The 19,308-nt window shown below is 47.1% G+C and overlaps 1 protein-coding gene across 5 annotated transcripts; it reads right to left on the minus strand.

The window, feature by feature from the left end:
* Positions 1-697: 697 nt before the first annotated feature.
* DAO (D-amino acid oxidase) lies at positions 698-18,934 on the minus strand. Of its 5 annotated transcripts, none has more exons than XM_040250941.1 (12): positions 18,706-18,934; positions 14,703-14,905; positions 12,589-12,703; positions 11,501-11,577; positions 10,410-10,475; positions 8,725-8,779; positions 7,172-7,276; positions 6,182-6,264; positions 4,262-4,379; positions 3,526-3,624; positions 1,752-2,350; positions 698-1,436 (listed from the first exon to the last, which is right to left on the minus strand). In XM_040250941.1, exons 2-11 carry the CDS (start codon positions 14,894-14,896, stop codon positions 2,219-2,221), a joined length of 1,044 nt encoding a protein of 347 aa, XP_040106875.1. In that variant the 5' UTR covers positions 14,897-14,905; positions 18,706-18,934; the 3' UTR covers positions 698-1,436; positions 1,752-2,218. The 5 variants fall into 5 exon arrangements, with proteins under 5 accessions (XP_040106875.1, XP_040106873.1, XP_040106874.1 ...); XM_040250939.1 differs by having other exon boundaries at positions 698-1,667; XM_040250940.1 differs by having other exon boundaries at positions 698-1,683.
* Between the last annotated feature and the right edge of the window lie 374 nt (positions 18,935-19,308).

The following is a 19,308-nucleotide window of genomic DNA, read 5'->3' on the forward strand; positions in this document are numbered from 1 at the left end:
GTTGATGGGCGACCAGTTTGCAGCCTTGGGAATTTCTCTGAAATAAATGGAACTGCAAAATAGCCACCAGGGCTGGAGCCAGCCCTCTCTGGATCTGAGGCCTTGGTTTCTGTCCCTCTCTGCAGACTGGCTTCCTTCTGCCCCCTCGTGGCTGCTGCATGTACCTAACCTTGCATATGGCTTCCACTCACCAGGGTTCAGCTCTGCAATCATAGCTGACTCAGCTGTTCAGTGTCCCACTTTCAGAATCTCAAGAGAGGAAGTTGACTGGTCCAGTTCAGCATTGGTCCAATTGGTAGGGTCAGGGAGGGGTGGGGTCAAGAGGTACAAACATGGCAGCTTTGGTCATGACAATTACTGGTATGCCTGGAACCCATAGCAACACATAGGTAAACTCTCAAGTCTGCTCATTATACCTGTTATGGGTTATGTCTTGGCATATGGAATATCTACCATATATTGGTATGATATTCAGCACTGAGGATGCAGAAAAGAATTACGACATGATCCTTATCTTCATGAACGCATAGTGTAGTGTGGAGAAAACACTGCACACTGGGACACAGAGCCATACGGGCATTGATGGAGGAATGCAGAGTACTGTGGGAGGCACACAGGAGGCCAATCCCAAAGCTCTAGAACATTCTGAAGTCCCTTCTGGCTCCTCATGATTACAGTCCAGATTCCATGATTACAGTCAGACTCAGTCACTGTTGGTACTTTACTGTATTCTGATTCCTTGACATTTGAACATCTAGATACATCACATAGAATCATTCGCCATTAATCAAGAATATTTGATGATGAACCACTTCAAATATTCCTACCCCCACATGCCAGAAAACAGAGCACTTCCTGAATTAAACAATTCTACTCACAATAGGATCAAAAAGGATAAAACAGAATAACTTTAACAAGAGTCCAAGACATTTACAAACTATAAAACAATCCTGAAAGAAATCAAAGATCTAAAAAAATAGAGACATTCCATGACCATGAATCTGAAGATTTAAAACTATTAAGGTGTCCATATCAGAACTCCTAAAATTGACTTCATAAATTTAACAAAATCCCTATCAAAAATCCCAGCTGGGATTTTAAAACTTACTACAAAGCTACAAGTAATCAAGATAGCATGGTTCTAGCATGGGTGTGGAACAGGCATTACATGCTGTTGTTCAGTGTCTCACCTCTTTGGCCTCCTCCTGCCGTGAAATCTGTTCCAGCGCTCCCTCAAGTGCTCTCTGTGGCCTTACTGCACCAAGGTTGCGACATCCTCACTCGCTCAGAGCTGCACCACATTAACCCTTACTCAGCACTCCCCACACTCAGGCTTTCCACACCATCTCCCTCACTAGCAGCCTCCACAACCTTCCTCACTGAGAGCCTCCTCACTAGAGCTTCCACTCCCTAACTCTGAGCTCCCTCCCTCAGAGCTACCTCACACCCTGCCATACTCAAAGATTCCTCACTCCTGCCACACTCAGAGCTCCACACTCAGCGCTTCTTCTACCCTCCAACACTCAGAGCTTCCTGAGTGTTGGGAATCTGGGAAACACTCCCACTTTCACCCTCCCTTAACACAGCTTCTTCACACCCCTCTTCATGCAGCGCTTCCTCACACAGACCCTGACTCAGAGCTTCCTCACACAGACCCTCACTCAGAGCTTCCTCACACAGACCCTCACTCAGCCATCCTCATACCCTCTGTTACTGTGTTTCTTCACACCCTCCCTCACTGCTTCCTTAACCCTCCTCACTCAGAGCTTCCTCAACCCTCCTCACTCAGAGCTTCCTCACACCCTCCTCACTCAGAGCTTCCTCACTCAAAGCTTCCTCAACCCTCCTCACGCAGAACTGTCTCACCACTTGGATTTTCTGAGCTTTCCTTCCTCTACAAACGCACTGGGTAACAGTTCTGGCTGTACTTCTTTGTGTCTGCTGTCCTGCTCCAGACAGGTGACCCTCCTATGTTAACAGATTCTGCTACCCAACTTAGGAGGAAAAAGGAAGCAATGACACCACATAAGTGGACTCAAGAGAGATACCTCGGCCATCGGAAGAGCCATACTCACTTCTTGGAATTAACCTTGTGGTTTCCTTTCACCTTGTACTTCTTGCAGAAAGAAGTCAGGGGTGGGGCAAGTGATGGAGCACAGTTTTTAGTGACTGAGAGGAGCAGGGAGTTAGTGAGGGGAGGCGGTGGTCACTGGCATCTTCAGAGGTGGGATGGTGGTGTCCTGAGCAAATTCCTTTCTTCCAGAATTTTCCCAAAGAGCTTGGCCACCTCTTGGGCACAGCCCCAGTGGATGGTGAGCCCGAAGCCTCCATGGCCATAGTTGTGGATGACCTGGGAGAGGCAAGAGAGAAGTTCTGGGCTGCCCTGGAAGATTTAGGAGCTTCCCGAAGAATCCTGGGCCAAGCCTGATGGTATCAGAACTTCTCTTGGTACCATGGTGGGATGGCAGACCCCAGGAAGAGCAGTAAGGGGTGGGTGTTTGGGGGACTGGAGTTCAACATTCTAGACTTTTCTACTTAGGAAGTGGACCTGCTTTGAGCACTCAGCACAGAAAAAGTTGAATCGTCTAGAACTTGATCAGAGATTTCCTTCACCTCCACATCAAATTATTTGAAGTTCCCTAAATCACTTTCCTCATTCCCATACTGCTCCAGACAGCTGAACCTCCTGTATTAATAAATAGATTCTCCTACCCACCTTGGGAGGAAAGAAAACCAGGGGTACTGTATAGGTGAACTCGGGAGAGGTTAGACCCCAGAGGCCTTTTTCAAAGCTGAAACCGTTAACAGGGAGTTACATTCTATATGTGACTCTCCCCCCAACTCCCCCACCCCACCCCTGCACAGACAACTTCTCTTACAGATGGACACACAATTCTCTGTACACATACATTACATACACAAAACTCTCCTACACATACACACACACCATATGACCGGGATAAAGGAGGAAGGGTGACCTAGATTTCTTCAACCCCAGACAATTCTCACCTTTTCGATAAGCCCAGTTCCCACCCTATGAGAGAGGAGATGAGGGGGGCCCTAAAGAGATGATGCGTAACCCAATATGGACATCTGAGAAATAGCACTGGACTCAAATTCAAACTACTTCCCAGCCTTGCCCTCACCACTGGTCTGATAGAGGCCAGTGAATTCCACCTCTGAGAACCCCAGTTTGCCATCTGAAGCATGGGGATAACCGTCCCTGTCCCAAAGAGCTGTAGGGGAGACTCAATTGGGTCATTCTTGTCGTGGACACAAACTAGCTGCTCAGTAAACGTCCCCTTTTCCTTCTACTTAACACAGACTTTAGCAGATGGGAGCACTGCCCTCTGTATAACCTGAGCATGTCCTTTACCATCACTGGGCCTCAATTTCCCCATTTATAGAGGAGGGGCTATTAGCCATTATGGCCCCTGCCTGAAGTCAGTATGACTATTCCTCAGAATGCCACTGCATTCTTAGGTGTCAGGAGAGGGTATTGCTTTCCTTGCCAAGAAAACATACCTCTGTGGTTGAAGATCCAAAGCGAAGCTGTTCTCTTTCTAGTCGAACCTGGGGGCGTACTGGCCGGAAGCCAGACCATTCACCGATAATTTTTGCATCCTGGAAAAAAAGCATTGGTAATTCAACTCTGGATTTTTTTTTTCCTGATGCCATTTGTAGGTGGTCGAGACAGCTTTTGGAACGTCACCACCACCACCAGTCATGTTTTTTTATTAGCCACCATCACCACCAGCCACCACCATGGTATGGTCTCATCACCATCATTATCACCACGTTCAGATTTGTTTTTCTTTTGGCCAGGCCATGCTCCATGCAGGATCCTAGTTCCCTGACTAGGGACAGAACCCACACACCTGCAGTGGAAATGTGGAGTCCCAAGCACCAGACTGCCGGGGAAGTCCCATGAGCTTTCCTCACCGCCAGCACCAACCACTCCATCCCACCTTCATCGCTGTCACTATTCTCAACACCAGCAGACACATGTGGAAACAGATTTCTGCAACGAGTACATCTGCTCCACACGAAGACAGCCTATGGTGTCTGGGGGATGGGATGTCACCTCAAGAGAGAGCGACTCCTGGCCATGACTGGATAGGTTTCGTTGGCCCACAGCAGGACTTCCATTGTCAGTCCCTTCTTGGAATTATTTTGCTCAATTGTCCCAGCCACGGTATCTTCCCACCCTCAAGTTTCCTAGGATCCTGGTCTAGAGCAAGACTATCTCTCCCCACCTTACCTTCAGTGTGGGCTCCAGTCTGCAGCAGCCTTCCCAAATGGTGTTGTGATCTGGGATGTTATTTGTCTCACTCCAGTTCCCCAGCTGGAAGATGCCGCCAAGAGTTATTGCCTGGAGCCTGGATAAAGTGAACAGGTCAAAGATGAAGGAAAATGAAGCCTTTGAGATAAGGGGGGAGGAGTCATTACCGTGCTCACCCTTATCATCGTATTTACCTGGATCAACATTATAATCCCACAGATATTGAAAACAAACTTATGGTTACCAAAGGGGAAATGGAGGGGAAGGAATAAATCAGGAGCTTGGGATGAACACACACACGCACGTACACACACTATAAGATAGATAACCAAGAAGGACCTATTGTGTAGCACAGGGAACTCGACTCAATATTCTGTGCTACAATAAATGAGGAAAGAGCCTAAAAAGGGATGAATATATGTGTAAGTAAAACTGAATCACTTTGCTGTACACCTGAAACGAACACAATATTGTAAATCAACTAGACTCAATAAAACTAAAAAATATAAAAAACTCAAAAAACCCTAAACAATTGCCATTGTCATCACCATCAACAGCTACCACCTCCACCCTCACCATGAACATCACAGTCTTTATTGTCATCCCTTCTAATGTATAGTATGATAATGATAGTTAACAATACTGTATTATATCCTTGAATGTTGCTAAGAGAGTAGATCTTAAATGTTCTCACCAAGATCTACATACATATGTTATGTATCTACTTACATACACAAAACTATAATTATGTGATGTGATGAATGTGTCAACTAACCTTATTGTGGTAATCATTTCACAGTATATACATATATTATATCATCATGTTGTACATCTTAAACGTACACAATGTTATATGTCAATGACATCTCAGCAATATTGGGGAAAATACTCTCTTCTCCATCAACAACATCATCTTCACTACTGCCTTTCTTGCTACCATTAACATGTCATCACCATCAACTCCCTTCACCATCTCTACCACCACCATTCGCATTGCATAAGCACTGTCCTCTCTGCCACACCACTAAAATTGCCATCGAGGCAGTCAGCACAGTCACACCATTAACGTGGTCTTTGAGACTGTTGTGACTGCCACGTTTCCAAAAATGGCTGCACCCGGTCTTAGTTGTGGCACGTGGGATCTTTGACTGTTGTGGCATGTGGAATCTTGTTCCCCAACCAGGGATCAAAGTCGACCCCCTTGCATTGGGAGCACCGAATCTTAGCCACTGGACCACCAGGGAAGTCCCTGCCACATTAGTAACAGTCAACACGAATAGTGTCGTCTACATCAGCACCAACTACCACCCCCAGTTCCCACTCACTACCATCCATCATCCACACTGATCTCATCTATAACAACATGACCCTGAAGCTGGGAAAGATTGAAGGCAGGAAGAGAAGGGGATGACAGAGGATGGAATGGCTGGCATCACCGACTCAGTGCACATGAGTCTGAGCATGCTCCAGGAGTTGATGATGCATAGGGAAGCCTGGCGTGCTGCAGTCCACGAGGTCGCAGAGAGTCGGACACGACTGAGCAACTGACCTGGACTGATCCCCGCTCCCACTATTCCTCCATCAACAATACTATCATCAGCCCCACCACCGCTCCCTTTATGGCCATTCACAATGCTGCTCATGTTACTGCCGTCCGCATCCACTACCTTCGTCTCCAGCCTCATCGCTACTGTCATCCCAAATCAGGTTCAACATAAAGCCCAGGTAAAGCTAAGTCCTGCCTTCTCAGGGATTGAATTTTTGCTCAGCCTCACTTAAAAACACTGGAGGAAAAAAAACCTGAAAAGATTAAGCAAGAGCCCTGGAGCAAGCAGCAAGGGCATAAAAAGAACAGGAAGGTACTCCCTCCTTCGCCCGACAATGTCAGATTTTTTTTACCCTGGGATGATGTATGGAGACTTGTAGATGCCTCTCTCAGGGTCATGGGTGATAATGAAGTGTTTCAACCATGGTGCATCCACCTGTTAATTGAGGACAGAGAAGTCTCATCAGGAGAGTCAGATCAGTGGGCTCCCTTCCCCTGGTCCTTTTATGACCACATGTTCTGGCAGGAGTGGCCACAGTCATCCCTTGGCCCTCCCATGACCCCTCTGTCCCAAGTCTGCACTTGACCGCTTACTTTTGCAGGAAGAGCTGTCCTAATGGAGAGTCACCCCTGGTCCCCAAAGCATCACACATTCTCATCCACAGAGAAACCCAACACACGTATAAATGCACACATACGTTCACTCACCTTGGGAACGCACGTACCTATGAATGCACTTGTGTATGCTCACATGGGCACACATAAGCACACATACTCACAAATAGGCATGCCTCACACATAGACAGATGTACACAGTGAGAGGTGGGGTGGAACAATGCTTACACACTCAGGCGCCTGGGTTCTAATCCCAGTTGCACCAATTACTATGATATGTATGGACTTGTACATGTTACTTAATCCCTCCATGCCTCAGTTTTCCCATCTGTAAGATGGTAATGGTGGTGTGATAGTACCCATCTCGAAAGGTTCCTGTGAGTCAAATTAATTAACACGATGAAGTGCTTGGGTCTGTGTTTGGCATTTAGCAGACATTTCATAAACATACGCTCTTTTTATTTTGATACCGGCATATGCAGCTCCCGTGTACGAACACACACACACGCATATACATGCTTTACGATTAAGAACTCTGCCAAAAAAAGGAGTATGTTTGGGAGGGTTGTGTTCTTGGTTCTTCTTGTTTCTTTAACATGCAAATTCACTGAAGACCGGGTCGGAGTTCCTCTCTCAGAAGTTCCCGATTCAGCCTCTATCTTTACAGATGAAACTAGCAGGCAGAAACAATCTATCAGCAAGAGCTCATCCCTCACCTTCAGACTTACCTTAATGATCTGCCCTCGGCCTGGCTGCAGCAGGGGATCTGGTTGCAGCGCCCCAGCCCACACCCCAGTGCAGTTGATAATCACATCGGCGCCTTCTCTTACCACCTGGTAGCAATCGACAGGGCAGGTGGGTTGAAAGGGGTTGAGGACCCTAGGATCCCTTGGCTTCTTCCACCCTGCAGCTCCCTGCTCCCTGTGGAACAGCTAGGAATGAGGAATCCATGGACCTGCCTCCAATACTGCCCTGCCATTTACCTACTGTGTGACCTCGGAAATGCCCTATGCCCTCCACAAGGTTCAGCTTCCTTAGCTATTAAATGGGGCTGGTACTATCTGTTCATAGGCTGCTGGTTCCAGTGTGATATAAATGCTATAATGTGTTTGGAAAGGAGTACTACAGAAGGGGGAACCCTTCTCGGAACCTTCCAGAAGAAGTCAGAAAGGATGCAAAGATAGTTTTCTCCCTCCTCCTGCCTCCTTTTTATTTCATTCTCTTGCCTCCTTCTCTGCCAAGACATCTGCAGAAGGCACACTGGAAGCCGTAGCTCCACGCATTTGTATTCAATGCTCCATAACTCAAAGACGTAGCATCATGGGTACCCAAACTCCCAGCCCAAACCCAGTGACTCTCCTTACAGGTCACTCCTGAAACACACTGGTATTGTTCACAAGCTAGTATTTGCCACACTGGACTCTGAGCCCCTTGGGAATGAGAGCTGTGTCTAATTCAAGTATGCATTCCAAGTGCCCATCAGCGCTTGACTTAGAGAAGATGCTCTTTTATTTTAATAGGTACCAAGGGGGCTTCTCTGGTTGCTCAGTGGTAAAGAATCCACCTGCCAAAGCAGGAGACATAGGTTCAATCCCTGGGTTGGAAAGATCCCCTCAACCCAGGTTGCCATGCCCTCCTCCCCTGGAGGAGGAAAGGGCAACCCCCTCCAGTATTCTTGACTGGAAAATCCTATGGACAGAGGAGCCTGGTGGGCTACAGTCCATGGGATCACCACGAGTTGGACATGACTAAGTGTGCACCCATGCAAGTACCAAGAGTCTTCCATGTGCTAAGCACTTTTCTGGGTGCTGGGATTGAGTGATATAGCAAAGCTCCTGGTACATACCCAGGGCCTGCTAATGGTGCATGCTACTATCATTATTACAGATGGTGGTGTCACTCTGGACCTAAGTCACTTTGTTTTGTATCAACATCAATCCAGATGTTGTTAAGAAGCAGCCAAACATCTAGAACTTGAGGAGTGGGCTATGGCTGATAGCGAGAAAAGGCAGCCAGCTCTCTGGCCCTAAAATCCACTGAGGCCCAGACACAGATTAGCCCCTAATGGCCACATGGTTCCATTGTTCCTTTGCTTCTGCCTCTCACATCAAGGCAGAATGCCCGAGTCCTTCTGGGGTTAAAAATAGGCCTAAAGTCTTGGACAGGCCTCACAGGAACCCTGGGAGCCTGAGAAGGCCTTCCCCAACCCTGTAACAGGAAGCAAAGGCCTCCCTTCTTTTCCTCTCTCCCACACCCAGCCCCTTCCGGCCCTTCAGCTCACCTCCTCAAAAGACTCCACCTTCCGCAGGAAGAATTTCACTCCTCTCTCAGTTAACCTGGGATGATCAAACACATCCAAAAATCAAGCATTCAGTTCTCTGAGGACGGCAGGTGGGGGGTAGACATTTCCCAAAGAACCTTTTGAGGATGTTAGTCCTGCAGGATGCTCCTTGAGAATATGACTATACAGTCCAGTCGGTTCATTAGCACCTTGATGGACCAGTGGCCTCTGAAATTTCCCTTGGGAAACCTGAGATGGTCCATGCCCCTCGTTGAGCAGACGGAGATGGAAGAAGGGCCTCGTTGAAGGTCGTACCGTGAGTCAATGATGGGATTGGGACCAAAACCCAATCGAAACCGAAACTCTTACTACCCGTGATGCTGCTCTGTATTATCAAAGGAGACGAGATGCAGGGTGGAGGACGGGCAGGGTTGGATCAATGCCGAATGCTCCTTTGTCAGCAGCAGAGCGTGAGGAAGGGGGTAGGCTGGGGACACCCACCTCTCCCCTTAAATTTCACAGAGGAAAAAAATGTAGTCACTATTAGGAATATAGTAGAAACATTAGGAGAATAGAAAGTAAAACACTGTACAAGCTAAAGCACAATCTCGTAATTACTTTACCCTCCTAGTTTCCTCAAGATATCAGTAAAAAAACTGGGGACACTCTTCCCTGGAGATGCTGGACAGGAGTCATGAGTGTCCTAAGGTTAGGAGATGTAACCATGTTTTGATACAGTGACTTCCAAGCCTGGTTGATGATTATAGTCACTCAGAGGACTTTTAAAAATATAAATTTCTGAGCCCCACTGCAGAGAATCTGATCAGTAGCTATAAAATGGGGTCCTGAAACATATTTTTAAAACCTTCCCAAGTCATTTGAGGAAAGTCACCATCCATTCCAGATTTTTAAATAGTAATAAAATAATAACATACAGGAAATTTATGGAATCTTCCTTAATATGACGTTTGTGAATATAGATACAGATATAGCTCTCAAGCTAATGTTTGGTAATTGAGAATACTACAGGATTCTTATCAACAAAAGGAACCAGACAGGGACACCCACTATCATCTGCATTAGTTAGTGTTGTTCTGGGGGTACTGGCCAGAGCAGTTAGACAAAAAACAAATGTGAGGTATAAAAATAAAAGCCAACTTATGCTTGATGGTGATGTCTATATATCTGGAAAAACTTAGGAGAATCTATTTAAAACTATTACACTAACATCACAGGTTTTGGTGAGGCTGACAATAAATATCACATGTAAAATCTTCTCGAGTGGTTTCAACCAGGTGTGGAAAGCACTGTCCTACTGCACAGAGGTGGTCAGGACCACGGATAGCTCCCACCAAGCCTAAAGGTTTTCATCAACATTTAGGGCTTACCAGGTGGCACAGGGGTAAAGAATCTGCCTGCAAGAGACACGGGAGATACGGGTTCAATCCCTGGGTTGGAAAGATCCCCTGGAGAAGGAAATGGCAATCTGCTCCAGTATTCTTGCCTGGGAAATCCCATGGACAGAGGAGCCTGACAGGCTATACACTCCATGAGGTCGCAAAGAATTGGACATGACTGAGTGAGTGAGCACGCACGCAGTACAAAGATAAATCCCATGAACTGTCATTCACTACAACCCTCGTTCCTGGGAGCTGCTTTCTTCAAAATAAAGCTGAAAATCTCACCTTTCAGTCAGCCACTGCAGATACTTCCTCCCCTCCAGAATCAGGCTTGTGTTGAACCAGCCATAGCTAGAATCACAAGAGGCAAAAGGTGCGAAGAGAGGATTGGAATCAGAGCTGTATTTGAAGGCTATCAAATAGGAGTGGCTGTCACATTCTCTGGGCCCATTAAAGGGTAGAGCAGGGACCCTCAGGTGACATTCAAGGGGAAGCAATTTTCAGCTCAAAGCAAGGAAATATTTTCTATCAAAGCCCTCCTTGACACTGAGGTGTGCAAAAGGGAATTGATGTGAATCTGTAGAGAAGATTCAGACATGGAGCAAGGTGAGGAGAGGATCATAGAAGCATCAGGCTGTAGAAAAAAGAATAGAGGGCTTTGGACAGGGTTGGAATTCTATTGTGGTCACTTTGCTGTGTGACCTGGGGAAGTGACTTGGTCTTTCTGAAGCTCAGTTCCCTCGTCTACAAAACAGGATAGTAGTATGGAACTTCCAAGGGCTTCCCTGGTGGCTCAGTGGTAAAGAATCCACCTGCCCATGCAGGAGATGTGGGTTCAATGCCTGAGTCAGGAAGATCCCCTAGAGAAGGAAATGGCAACCCACCTCAGTATTCTTGACTGGAAAATCTCATGATCAGTGGAGCCTGGTGGGCTACAGTCCATGGGATTGTAAAAGAGTCAGACAAGACTTAGCAACAACAAATGGAACTTCTGGGCTTGAGATCTGTATCCATATCCCCTACCACCACAGTCTAAGGCACAGTTTGGATAGGTGGGTTTCCAGAAGGGGTTGGACAGAACACTGAGAGATCAGAGTCTCAGGGGCTCTAGGCCTGGGAGGGAACAGGAAATTTGGGCTTCCCTCGTAGATCAGTCAGTAAAGAATCTGCCTCCAATGCAGGAAACCAGAGTTTGATCCCTGGGTTGGAAAGATCCCCTGGAGAAGGGAATGGCAACTCACTCCAGTATTCTTGCCTGGAAAATCTCATGGACAGAGGAGCCTGGGTCAGACAAAACTTAGCAATTAAACCATATTCCCTATGAGTCTATCTGAATTGTGTGACCTCAGCTCCTTCACCCATGACAATAATCTTACCTGTAATCAGGAAACATGTCCAGCTCTCTGGGAGTCAGCTTCCGAAATCCCAGAACTATATCCTTCCAGTAAGGGTCCTTTAGAGGAAGAAGAGAAGGTGGCACAGAGATGGATGAACATCAGCAAGACTGATAATAACAAAGACTTATGTAAGTTTACCATGTGTAAGGCACTGTTCCAAGCATTTTATTCATACCAATCCATTTAATCTTCACAACAACCCATTGAGGTAGATGCTATTTTTAGTCCCATTTTACAGATGGGCCCATTGAGGCTCAGAGAGTTTAAATAAGTTGTCTGTGGTCACCCAGCTAATAAATGGTGGCACTGAGATTTGAACCCACACAGTGGGGCTTCAGAATCCATGTTCTTAACCATGGTGCTACGCAAGGGCAAGAATAAGGCTGAGAATGAATGATATGGTAGGGTCATAAATAGGGGAGGAAAAATAAGGGGTGACAGTGAAAGTCACCAGGGATGATAGGGGAAAGTTGCAGAGGGAAGGGTCAGACAACCCAGTAAGGGGAGATTTTGGCCTCACTACTGACTACCTTGAATTCTCCGAGACTCAGTTTTCTTGTCTGTATAATGGAGTTAATAGTCACTCTCTCTCTCTCTTTTTTAAAATAATACTCTTAGAAGGCAGTTTAATAATAGTAAATGGAAAACAAAAATAATTTTTAAAGCAAAAATAGAACTTTTTTAAACCTTAGTTATTTCTTTCTCCTTTTTTTCAAGACTTTTTTTTTTTTTAATGTGGACCATTTGTTTTTTCAAGTCTTTACTGAATTTGTTACAATATTGCTTCCCTTTTATGTTGTAGTTTTTTGGCTAGGAGGTATGTGGTATCTTAGCTACCCAACCAGGGATCAAACCCACACCTCCTGCTTTGGGAGGTGAAGTCTTAACCGCTGGATCACCAGGGAAGTCCCACAAAGATAGAACTTAAAGCAAGCCTGTTTTGAAGCAGGAGTCTGCCTAAGGGGCTTAAAGGACCTCCCTCTCCTCCCACCCTGCTTTGGCACGCCTTGATCTGTGATCAAGGCCCTGCTCTATGTACGGTTCATGGCCAAAGATGTCTCACTCACCGGAACAGCTTCACGGAAGAGGTTGTAGCCTGAGACCGGGGCCAGGCCCATGTTTGCAGTGTTGGGAGAACCGATGAGGCTCAGGAGATAGTTGAAGGTCTGCTGGTTCCAGTGCCTGAAAGGATCCCCCAGAGTCTTGGTCATCTAATACCCTGAGCTGGACAAGAGAGCTCCAAGGGTCGGCTTGCATGGGACTGTGCTCAGGCTGGTAGGATGTGTCCAAATCCAGAAATTCACCCCATTCACTCTGCAGCGACTCCAGTGCTAATCACCCTCCATAAACGTTTTCATATTTCAACATTAACAAGGAAGAAGAGGGACAAAGGATCCTCCACCACCACAGAGAACAGGCTTGTGGTTGTCAAGGGAGAGGGGGCTGGGGAGGAACGGAGTGGGAGACTGGGGGTGGCAGATGTAAGCTATTATATGTAGAATGGATAAACAGCAAAGTTCTACTGAACAGCACAGGAAACTACAATATATTCAATATGTGCATGCTAAGTCACTTCAGTTGTGTCCAACTTTTTGCAACCCTATGGACCATAGCCCACCAGACCTCTCTGTCCATGGGATTCTCCAGGCAAGAATACTGGAGTGGGTTGTCATGCTTTCCTCCAGGGGGTCTTCCTGACCCAGGGATCGAACCTGCATCTCTTATGTCACCTGCATTGGCAGACAGGTTCTTTACCATGAGGACCACACCCACTATACTCAATATCTTATGATAAGCCATAATGGAAAGGAATATTTTCAGAAAAGGGTGTATATAGATTATATAAATGCATAACTGAATCATTTTGCTGTACAGCAGAAATTAAAACAATATTGTAATCAACTATACTTCAATTAAACATTTTTTAAAAATGTTCCAATTTTCAGAGCAGAAATGGAGAAACAGACATAGAAAACAGACCTAAGGACATGGCGGGAGGTGAGCAGGGAGACGGTGAGATGTATGGAGAGAGTAACATGGAAATTTACAGTACCATATGTAAAATAGACAGCCAGTGGGAATTTACTGTGTGACTCAGGGAACTCAAACATGGGCCCTGTGGCAATCTAGAAGAGGGAGATTGGTACGGAGATGGAAGGGAGGTTCAGGAGACAGGGGACATGGGTGTACCTATGGCTGATTCTTATTGATGTATGACAGAAAACCCACAAAATTCTGTAAAGCAAATATCCTTCAATTAAAAAAATTAAGTGGCAAAAAAAAGACAAAAAAGAATGCTCCATCACAACTATTAATATTTGGAGCCCACCTCCAGCTTGGGATCATGTAGCTGCCAGTTTAAATGAAAGCTTTGACTGCTTTAGGGACTGGGAGTCCTGTGGTTCAGGCTCTCTCTCTGGGAATACCCCCCACCCGCTCCCAACCCCCCATAAACACCCAGACATTGCTTACTGCTTCCAAATGCTTTATCTTTCTCCTGGGCACACAGCTCGACCACGTTTCCTAGACTGCCTTGCAGTTAGGGGTGGCTGCAGTTAGGGGTGGCTGCAGTTAGGGGTGGCTGCAGTTAGGGGTGCTTGCAGCCATGTGGCTGCATTCTGGCCAATGGACTCTAAAGACTCCTCCCTGGTGGCCCTCATGCTCTCTCCTTCTGCATTCATTCACTGGCTCCTGGCAACATCGAAAGCCACGAGCAGGATGGCAGAGCCATGAGATGGAAGGAGGTCAGGCCCCTGAGTTGCCACCCACTGATCAGGAATATTGGTTTCATAATTTATGGGCATGAAGAGGAAACTTCTAATCAAGCCAATATTCATTTGAGGGTTCCTGTGTTGAAGCAGTTGGTGGTTTCTAAACTGAAACAATGACCTCTGCCACTTCTTTGCTAACCTTGAACATCAATCCACCCTCTTAGACGTCTTCCTGATATCTGGGTGCACTGGGCACTAACTGCCACCCAGTTTAAGGAAGAGATGGAGACAAAACCTTCATCTGTCTGGCACACAGCAAGGACTTAATATGTGTTAGTATTGTTTTTACAGCATGTCAGGACAAAGCCTCCAAGAAGAGTCATTCTTGGGGACAGGAACCCTGAGAGGGGACATCCTCTCTGTAGACTCTGCCCCACCAACCCCGACCACCCACTAGGGCCCTCACTCACGCCTCCTGTGGGTTGCTGGGCTCCGAGAGGTAGGGCTGCCAGAGGCCGGCAGCCACATCGGTGGTGGTGAGCGGGGTGAAGCGGTCTGCATAGACCATCACATTCAGCGACTGTAGGACCGAGCGATAGCACTCATGGATGCAGAGGGCGGTGGACAGCCCGATGACGCCTGCTCCGATCACGACTACGCGCATCGTGCCAGCCTGCGGGAAGGAAGGGTTGAGGTGGGCCACCATCACCGTCACCTTCATTGTCATCAACACCATCCACTGACAGCTTAGAAGATGCCTGACACTGCCCAGCCCTTTTTATACTTGATCCTTTTGTTGACCCTTACCCAGGGGAAAACTGAGGCCCAGAGAGGCAAAGCCACTTGCCTAAGGTCACACAGCCAGTAAATGATGCAAGTTTCTCTGGGGAGCCTCCTCGAATATCCTGTCCCCAGGCTGGGAGAATAAAAAGTACACAGCAGAGTGCCTAGCCCAGCTGTTGGCTAGGTAGTCTGGTGGTTAGGACTGTGTGTGTGTTTAGTTTATAAATCGTGTCTGACTCTTTGCAACCCCATAAACTGTAGCCCTCAAGGCTCCTCTGTCCATGGAATTCTCCAGGCAAGAATACTGGAGTGGGTAGCCATTCACTTCTCTGGGGGCAGGGGGGATCTTCCCAACCTTGGAATTGAACCCCAGGCCTCCCACACTGCAGGCTGATTCTTTACCATCTGAGCTACCAGGGAAGTCCAGTGGTTAGGACAATGGACTTCAAATCTCAGATCTCAGCTCTGCTGCCTGCTGGCTATGACCTTGGGTAAGATGCCTCTCAAGACTCAAATTCTTTCTCTGGAGAAATGAGAAAACTAACTCATGCCTCAGAGAGTAGATGGAAGTTTTCACAAGGCAGCAAATGTAAAAAGCTTAACACAGTGTCCAGGGCAAAAGAAGCGATTTCCTGACATTTCTGGGGCACCTACTGTGGGCCAGCCCTGTGCTAAACACTTCTTGTGCGTCACTGCACCTAAATCTCCTGCATTCTTAAGATTTAGGGGCTGGTGTTATTGATCCCATTCTACAGATAAGGAAACAAAGACTCAGAGAGGTGGAGTAACTTAACAGAAGTTCACACAGCCAGTAAATGGTGCTGCCAGGATTTCATTTTAATTCACGTAAACTCGATACACATCTACTGCACACCTACTGTGTGCCAGGCTGGCAGCTGTGAGCATCTGGGATGCATTTTTTGGCCTCAGAACTCAGACCTTCAGAATGCATCCCCTCCAGGCCTGCCTGGGGATACTGGGCTGCTAAATTTCTAATTTCTCCTCAGAAATTTAGAAGACCTAGCAGCTTTTGACCTTGAAGCTGCTTGGTCCATGCACAGCAGGGAAATATTTTGCCGGCTCCTGCTAAGGCAGAACAAGGGGACTTTTTGTGCCCGGAAGGGCAACTGCGGCCCGTGGCCCTGAACGGCAGGACATTCTCAATATGGCCTAGTTTTATAAAGGAGAAAACGGCTCCAGCCCACAAGAACTGGACTCTGTTGGGGTTTCAGCAGCCAAGTTGGAGATAAACCCAAAAAAGGGAAAAGCATCGTCCTCTGGTAATTCTCCTTCTAGCCGCGAGCCTGGTTTTGATGGCAGGGGACCTGCTCGGGGACCCCCTCACCGTCTCCTCCACCCCTTGCCTCAGGAGATCCAATCCCTTCAGCCATGAAAAAGGGTTAACCCCCGTCTCCCGGGTCAGCCTAAAGACTGAATAACTAGCCTGGTGAAAGTTCCTGGTATGGAGCCTGGCCTCAGTCTGTAGTGACCTCTTTCTGTCCCCTGCACCTTGAGAATAACAAGAGAAAGAACATTGGGTCTGGAGGAGAAGACAGCAAGGGGAGTCAGATCTGGCTTCACTGTTGGCTTGCTGTGTGATCTTGGCCAAATTACTTCCCCTCTCTGGGCTTTCCATCTCTACATAGGCTCTGGAGATTTGACCACTTTCATACCTTGACAAGAAGAAGGCTGGAATAGAGGCTTTTCCTGTATTTTCCAAAATTCCCTGTAATGAGGAGGTGTTATGGTATGGAGGGGTGTCAGTGACAGCCCAGGCTGGGGGTTGAGCAGCCTGGCACACACCCTCTGTGTGACCCTGGGTAAGTCACTTCACTTGACTGAGTGAGAGATCTCTGGGCGTGGAGAAAGAGACTTCAGACCAAAGCCGTCACGTGGCATGTCTCCGATAACAAGGCTGCTCAGGGATGGCAAAGCCTCTGGTTGGAATCGAAGGCAGGTGCCCAAGAGAAGAACATGAGGCAGGACCCAGAGCAAGTTCTAAAACCTACCGGCCATTACAAAGAGGGACAGGTAACAGCATGGAGCTCAGTTTCTCCAGCGTCTAAAATCTTAAAGATAAGCACGATAGCATCATGCAGAAGAAGAAACTAGAGCTCACAGAAAGAGGGTCCACTCAGCCAAACTCACACATTTGTGATCAAAAGATTTGTAGAGTTTGGGGTTAAAAAGTCTCTGTGAAAGGAAAAACCTGGCAATGGGGAGAAACAGTAGCAGCTGTGAGCTTTTCAACTCTTAGTATGTGTCACTCATCGTGCTAAGAACTTGACATGCATTATCTCCTTTAATCTTCTAACAGCCCTTGGGGTTGTCATCATGCCCATTTTACAGATGAGGCGACTGAGGTTCAGGTACCTGCTGGTAAGAAGCAGAGCTCGGGCTGGCCTGACTCACAAGGCTATGTGCTAATCCCACGATTTGAAAAAAAGAAACATGAAATCAAGCAGGTGAAGAGTAACAGCCAAAGCTTCTGGGTTTGCTTTCTTTTTTTTCTGCATTAAAAAAAACACCAAACATGAAATTCAATGAGTGTAGGAATTTTTAGTGTGTTGGTGGTAGGCACAGAATTAAAGGAAAAATGTGTCCTAAGTCAATTATCTCAATCGAATAAATGAATCAGATTTGATACTAATTGCAGCAACTGTGTATTTCTGCATGTATTAAAGTGGAATATAAATGGATAAGGTCCTTATCAGAATCGGCAGTCAGACTGTAGGATCTAACAGAGCCAGCCTTGGGTGAAATCATTTATGCATGTTGATAATTATTTCCTTGACTCGGTTTGCACACAGCTCTGTTATCCTTCAACCATTTTCTTATTGTTACTGATGTTTCTATTAGTGTTGCTGTTTTCTGCTTTATGCTGTTAATTTAACCAAACATGCTTGGAGTGTACATTCAGGAAGACACAAACAGCTGGGGTTGTTAGATTTGTGTGTGTGTGTGTGTGTGTGTGTAATTATAAATATCTACCTATACGTGGAGCATGAAGGGAATTCTGGCCGTATGCCACTTGCCAGACACACATAGAAGCAGTACAGACATCCTCTTTATCCTCGAAACTGCTCTGAGAGGTTCTACAGACTGGGGACTGAGGTTCAGAAAGAGGAAGTCACTCCCCTAAAGTCACACAGCCAGTGTGGCACAGACTTTAGCCGGACCCAGTTCTGTCTGAGCTTCCTGGGCTGCACCATAGATCTCTTAGGCAGCCATCAAGAAATTGACATGACAGTGTCTGTTTACTTTCCAGTCTTCTAATAGTTTGCTTATAACCTCCCTTGTCCCTAGAACAGACCTTGCAGCAGCTCATGCCTTTGATAGCTGCATGTGCAAAAAACAGGAAAGACTTGTTTGTTTTTTTTTAAATCAAGTCACAGGTGAGTTATCTGAATAAATATAATCAGCTCCCTATGGCTACCTCTTATAAAGTTTCAGAGTTTATTTTTAAAATGAAACATATACTATCAATGCTGGATAACCAGGCCACCGCTCCCAGCCCCCCAAATAATAATAATTAACCTTTTATTGAGTACTTGCTACATGCCCAGTTCTGTGCTAAGCCCTCTGCAGTCATCACCTCTTTTAATATCCAGGTTAACCCTAAAAGAGGTGAGTTATGATCCCCATGTTCTAGATGAGGACACTGAGGCTTGGAGAGGTGAAGGCACTTACCTGTGGTCCCTGCAAGGTTGTCACCTGCTTCGGGCTCTAACGTGGACCTTCTCTGGCGACACCGGGAGGAACGCTCAGATCTTTTGTGCCCCCACCCCTGTCCCCAGTCACCTGGCGTGCCAAATCTCTGCAGCAAAGAGGCAGCTGCTGTGGGCCCAGGGTCCTATCTCCTGAAGGGAGGCTCCCGATTCTGGGGCGTCCTGTCCTCGGCCCGAACTGGAGCTCAGGGTCAAAGTCTGAAGGGATGGACAGGGCACGGCCGGGGAGGGGGGGGGGCTGGGCACCCGCTGCCGCTCTCAGGGGCTGGATCCTGGCCGGGTTGGGAGACCTCACCTCCCCTCTCTCTGGTCCCTGAGAAGTTGCCTGACTTTTCTGGCTGACCCCGAGTCCCCATGGACAGGCCTCAGAGAAGGAGGGAGGAAGAAGGGGGGTTCTTGGAGGGCTGATGGGCACAGAGAGATCTGTCTCCCGGGCCAGCTGGAGACGATCCTCTTTCTTCCCTCTTCCTGTTGCCACCCTGGGGGAGGGGACGGCGGCCTCCTGAACCACTGTGCATCTTGCCTGAGGGGGTGGGGGAGTGGTCAGCCTGGCGGCCCCTGAGGG

This window comes from Oryx dammah, unplaced genomic scaffold (assembly GCF_014754425.2).
Source record: "Oryx dammah isolate SB20612 unplaced genomic scaffold, SCBI_Odam_1.1 HiC_scaffold_12, whole genome shotgun sequence".
Taxonomy (NCBI): Eukaryota; Metazoa; Chordata; class Mammalia; order Artiodactyla; family Bovidae; genus Oryx; species Oryx dammah.

Bases quoted from the DNA above. Each gene is read 5' to 3' on its own strand.
- DAO (XM_040250941.1), bottom strand. From the start codon at position 14,896: ATGCGCGTAGTCGTGATCGGAGCAGGCGTCATCGGGCTGTCCACCGCC. The intron at 8,780-10,409 runs GTGAGATTTTCA...TGATCATCCCAG, and splicing joins CTGCAGTGGCTGACTGAAAG to GTTAACTGAGAGAGGAGTGA. The intron at 4,380-6,181 runs GTAAAAAAAATC...CACTTTATCCAG, and splicing joins TCTCCATACATCATCCCAGG to GCTCCAGGCAATAACTCTTG.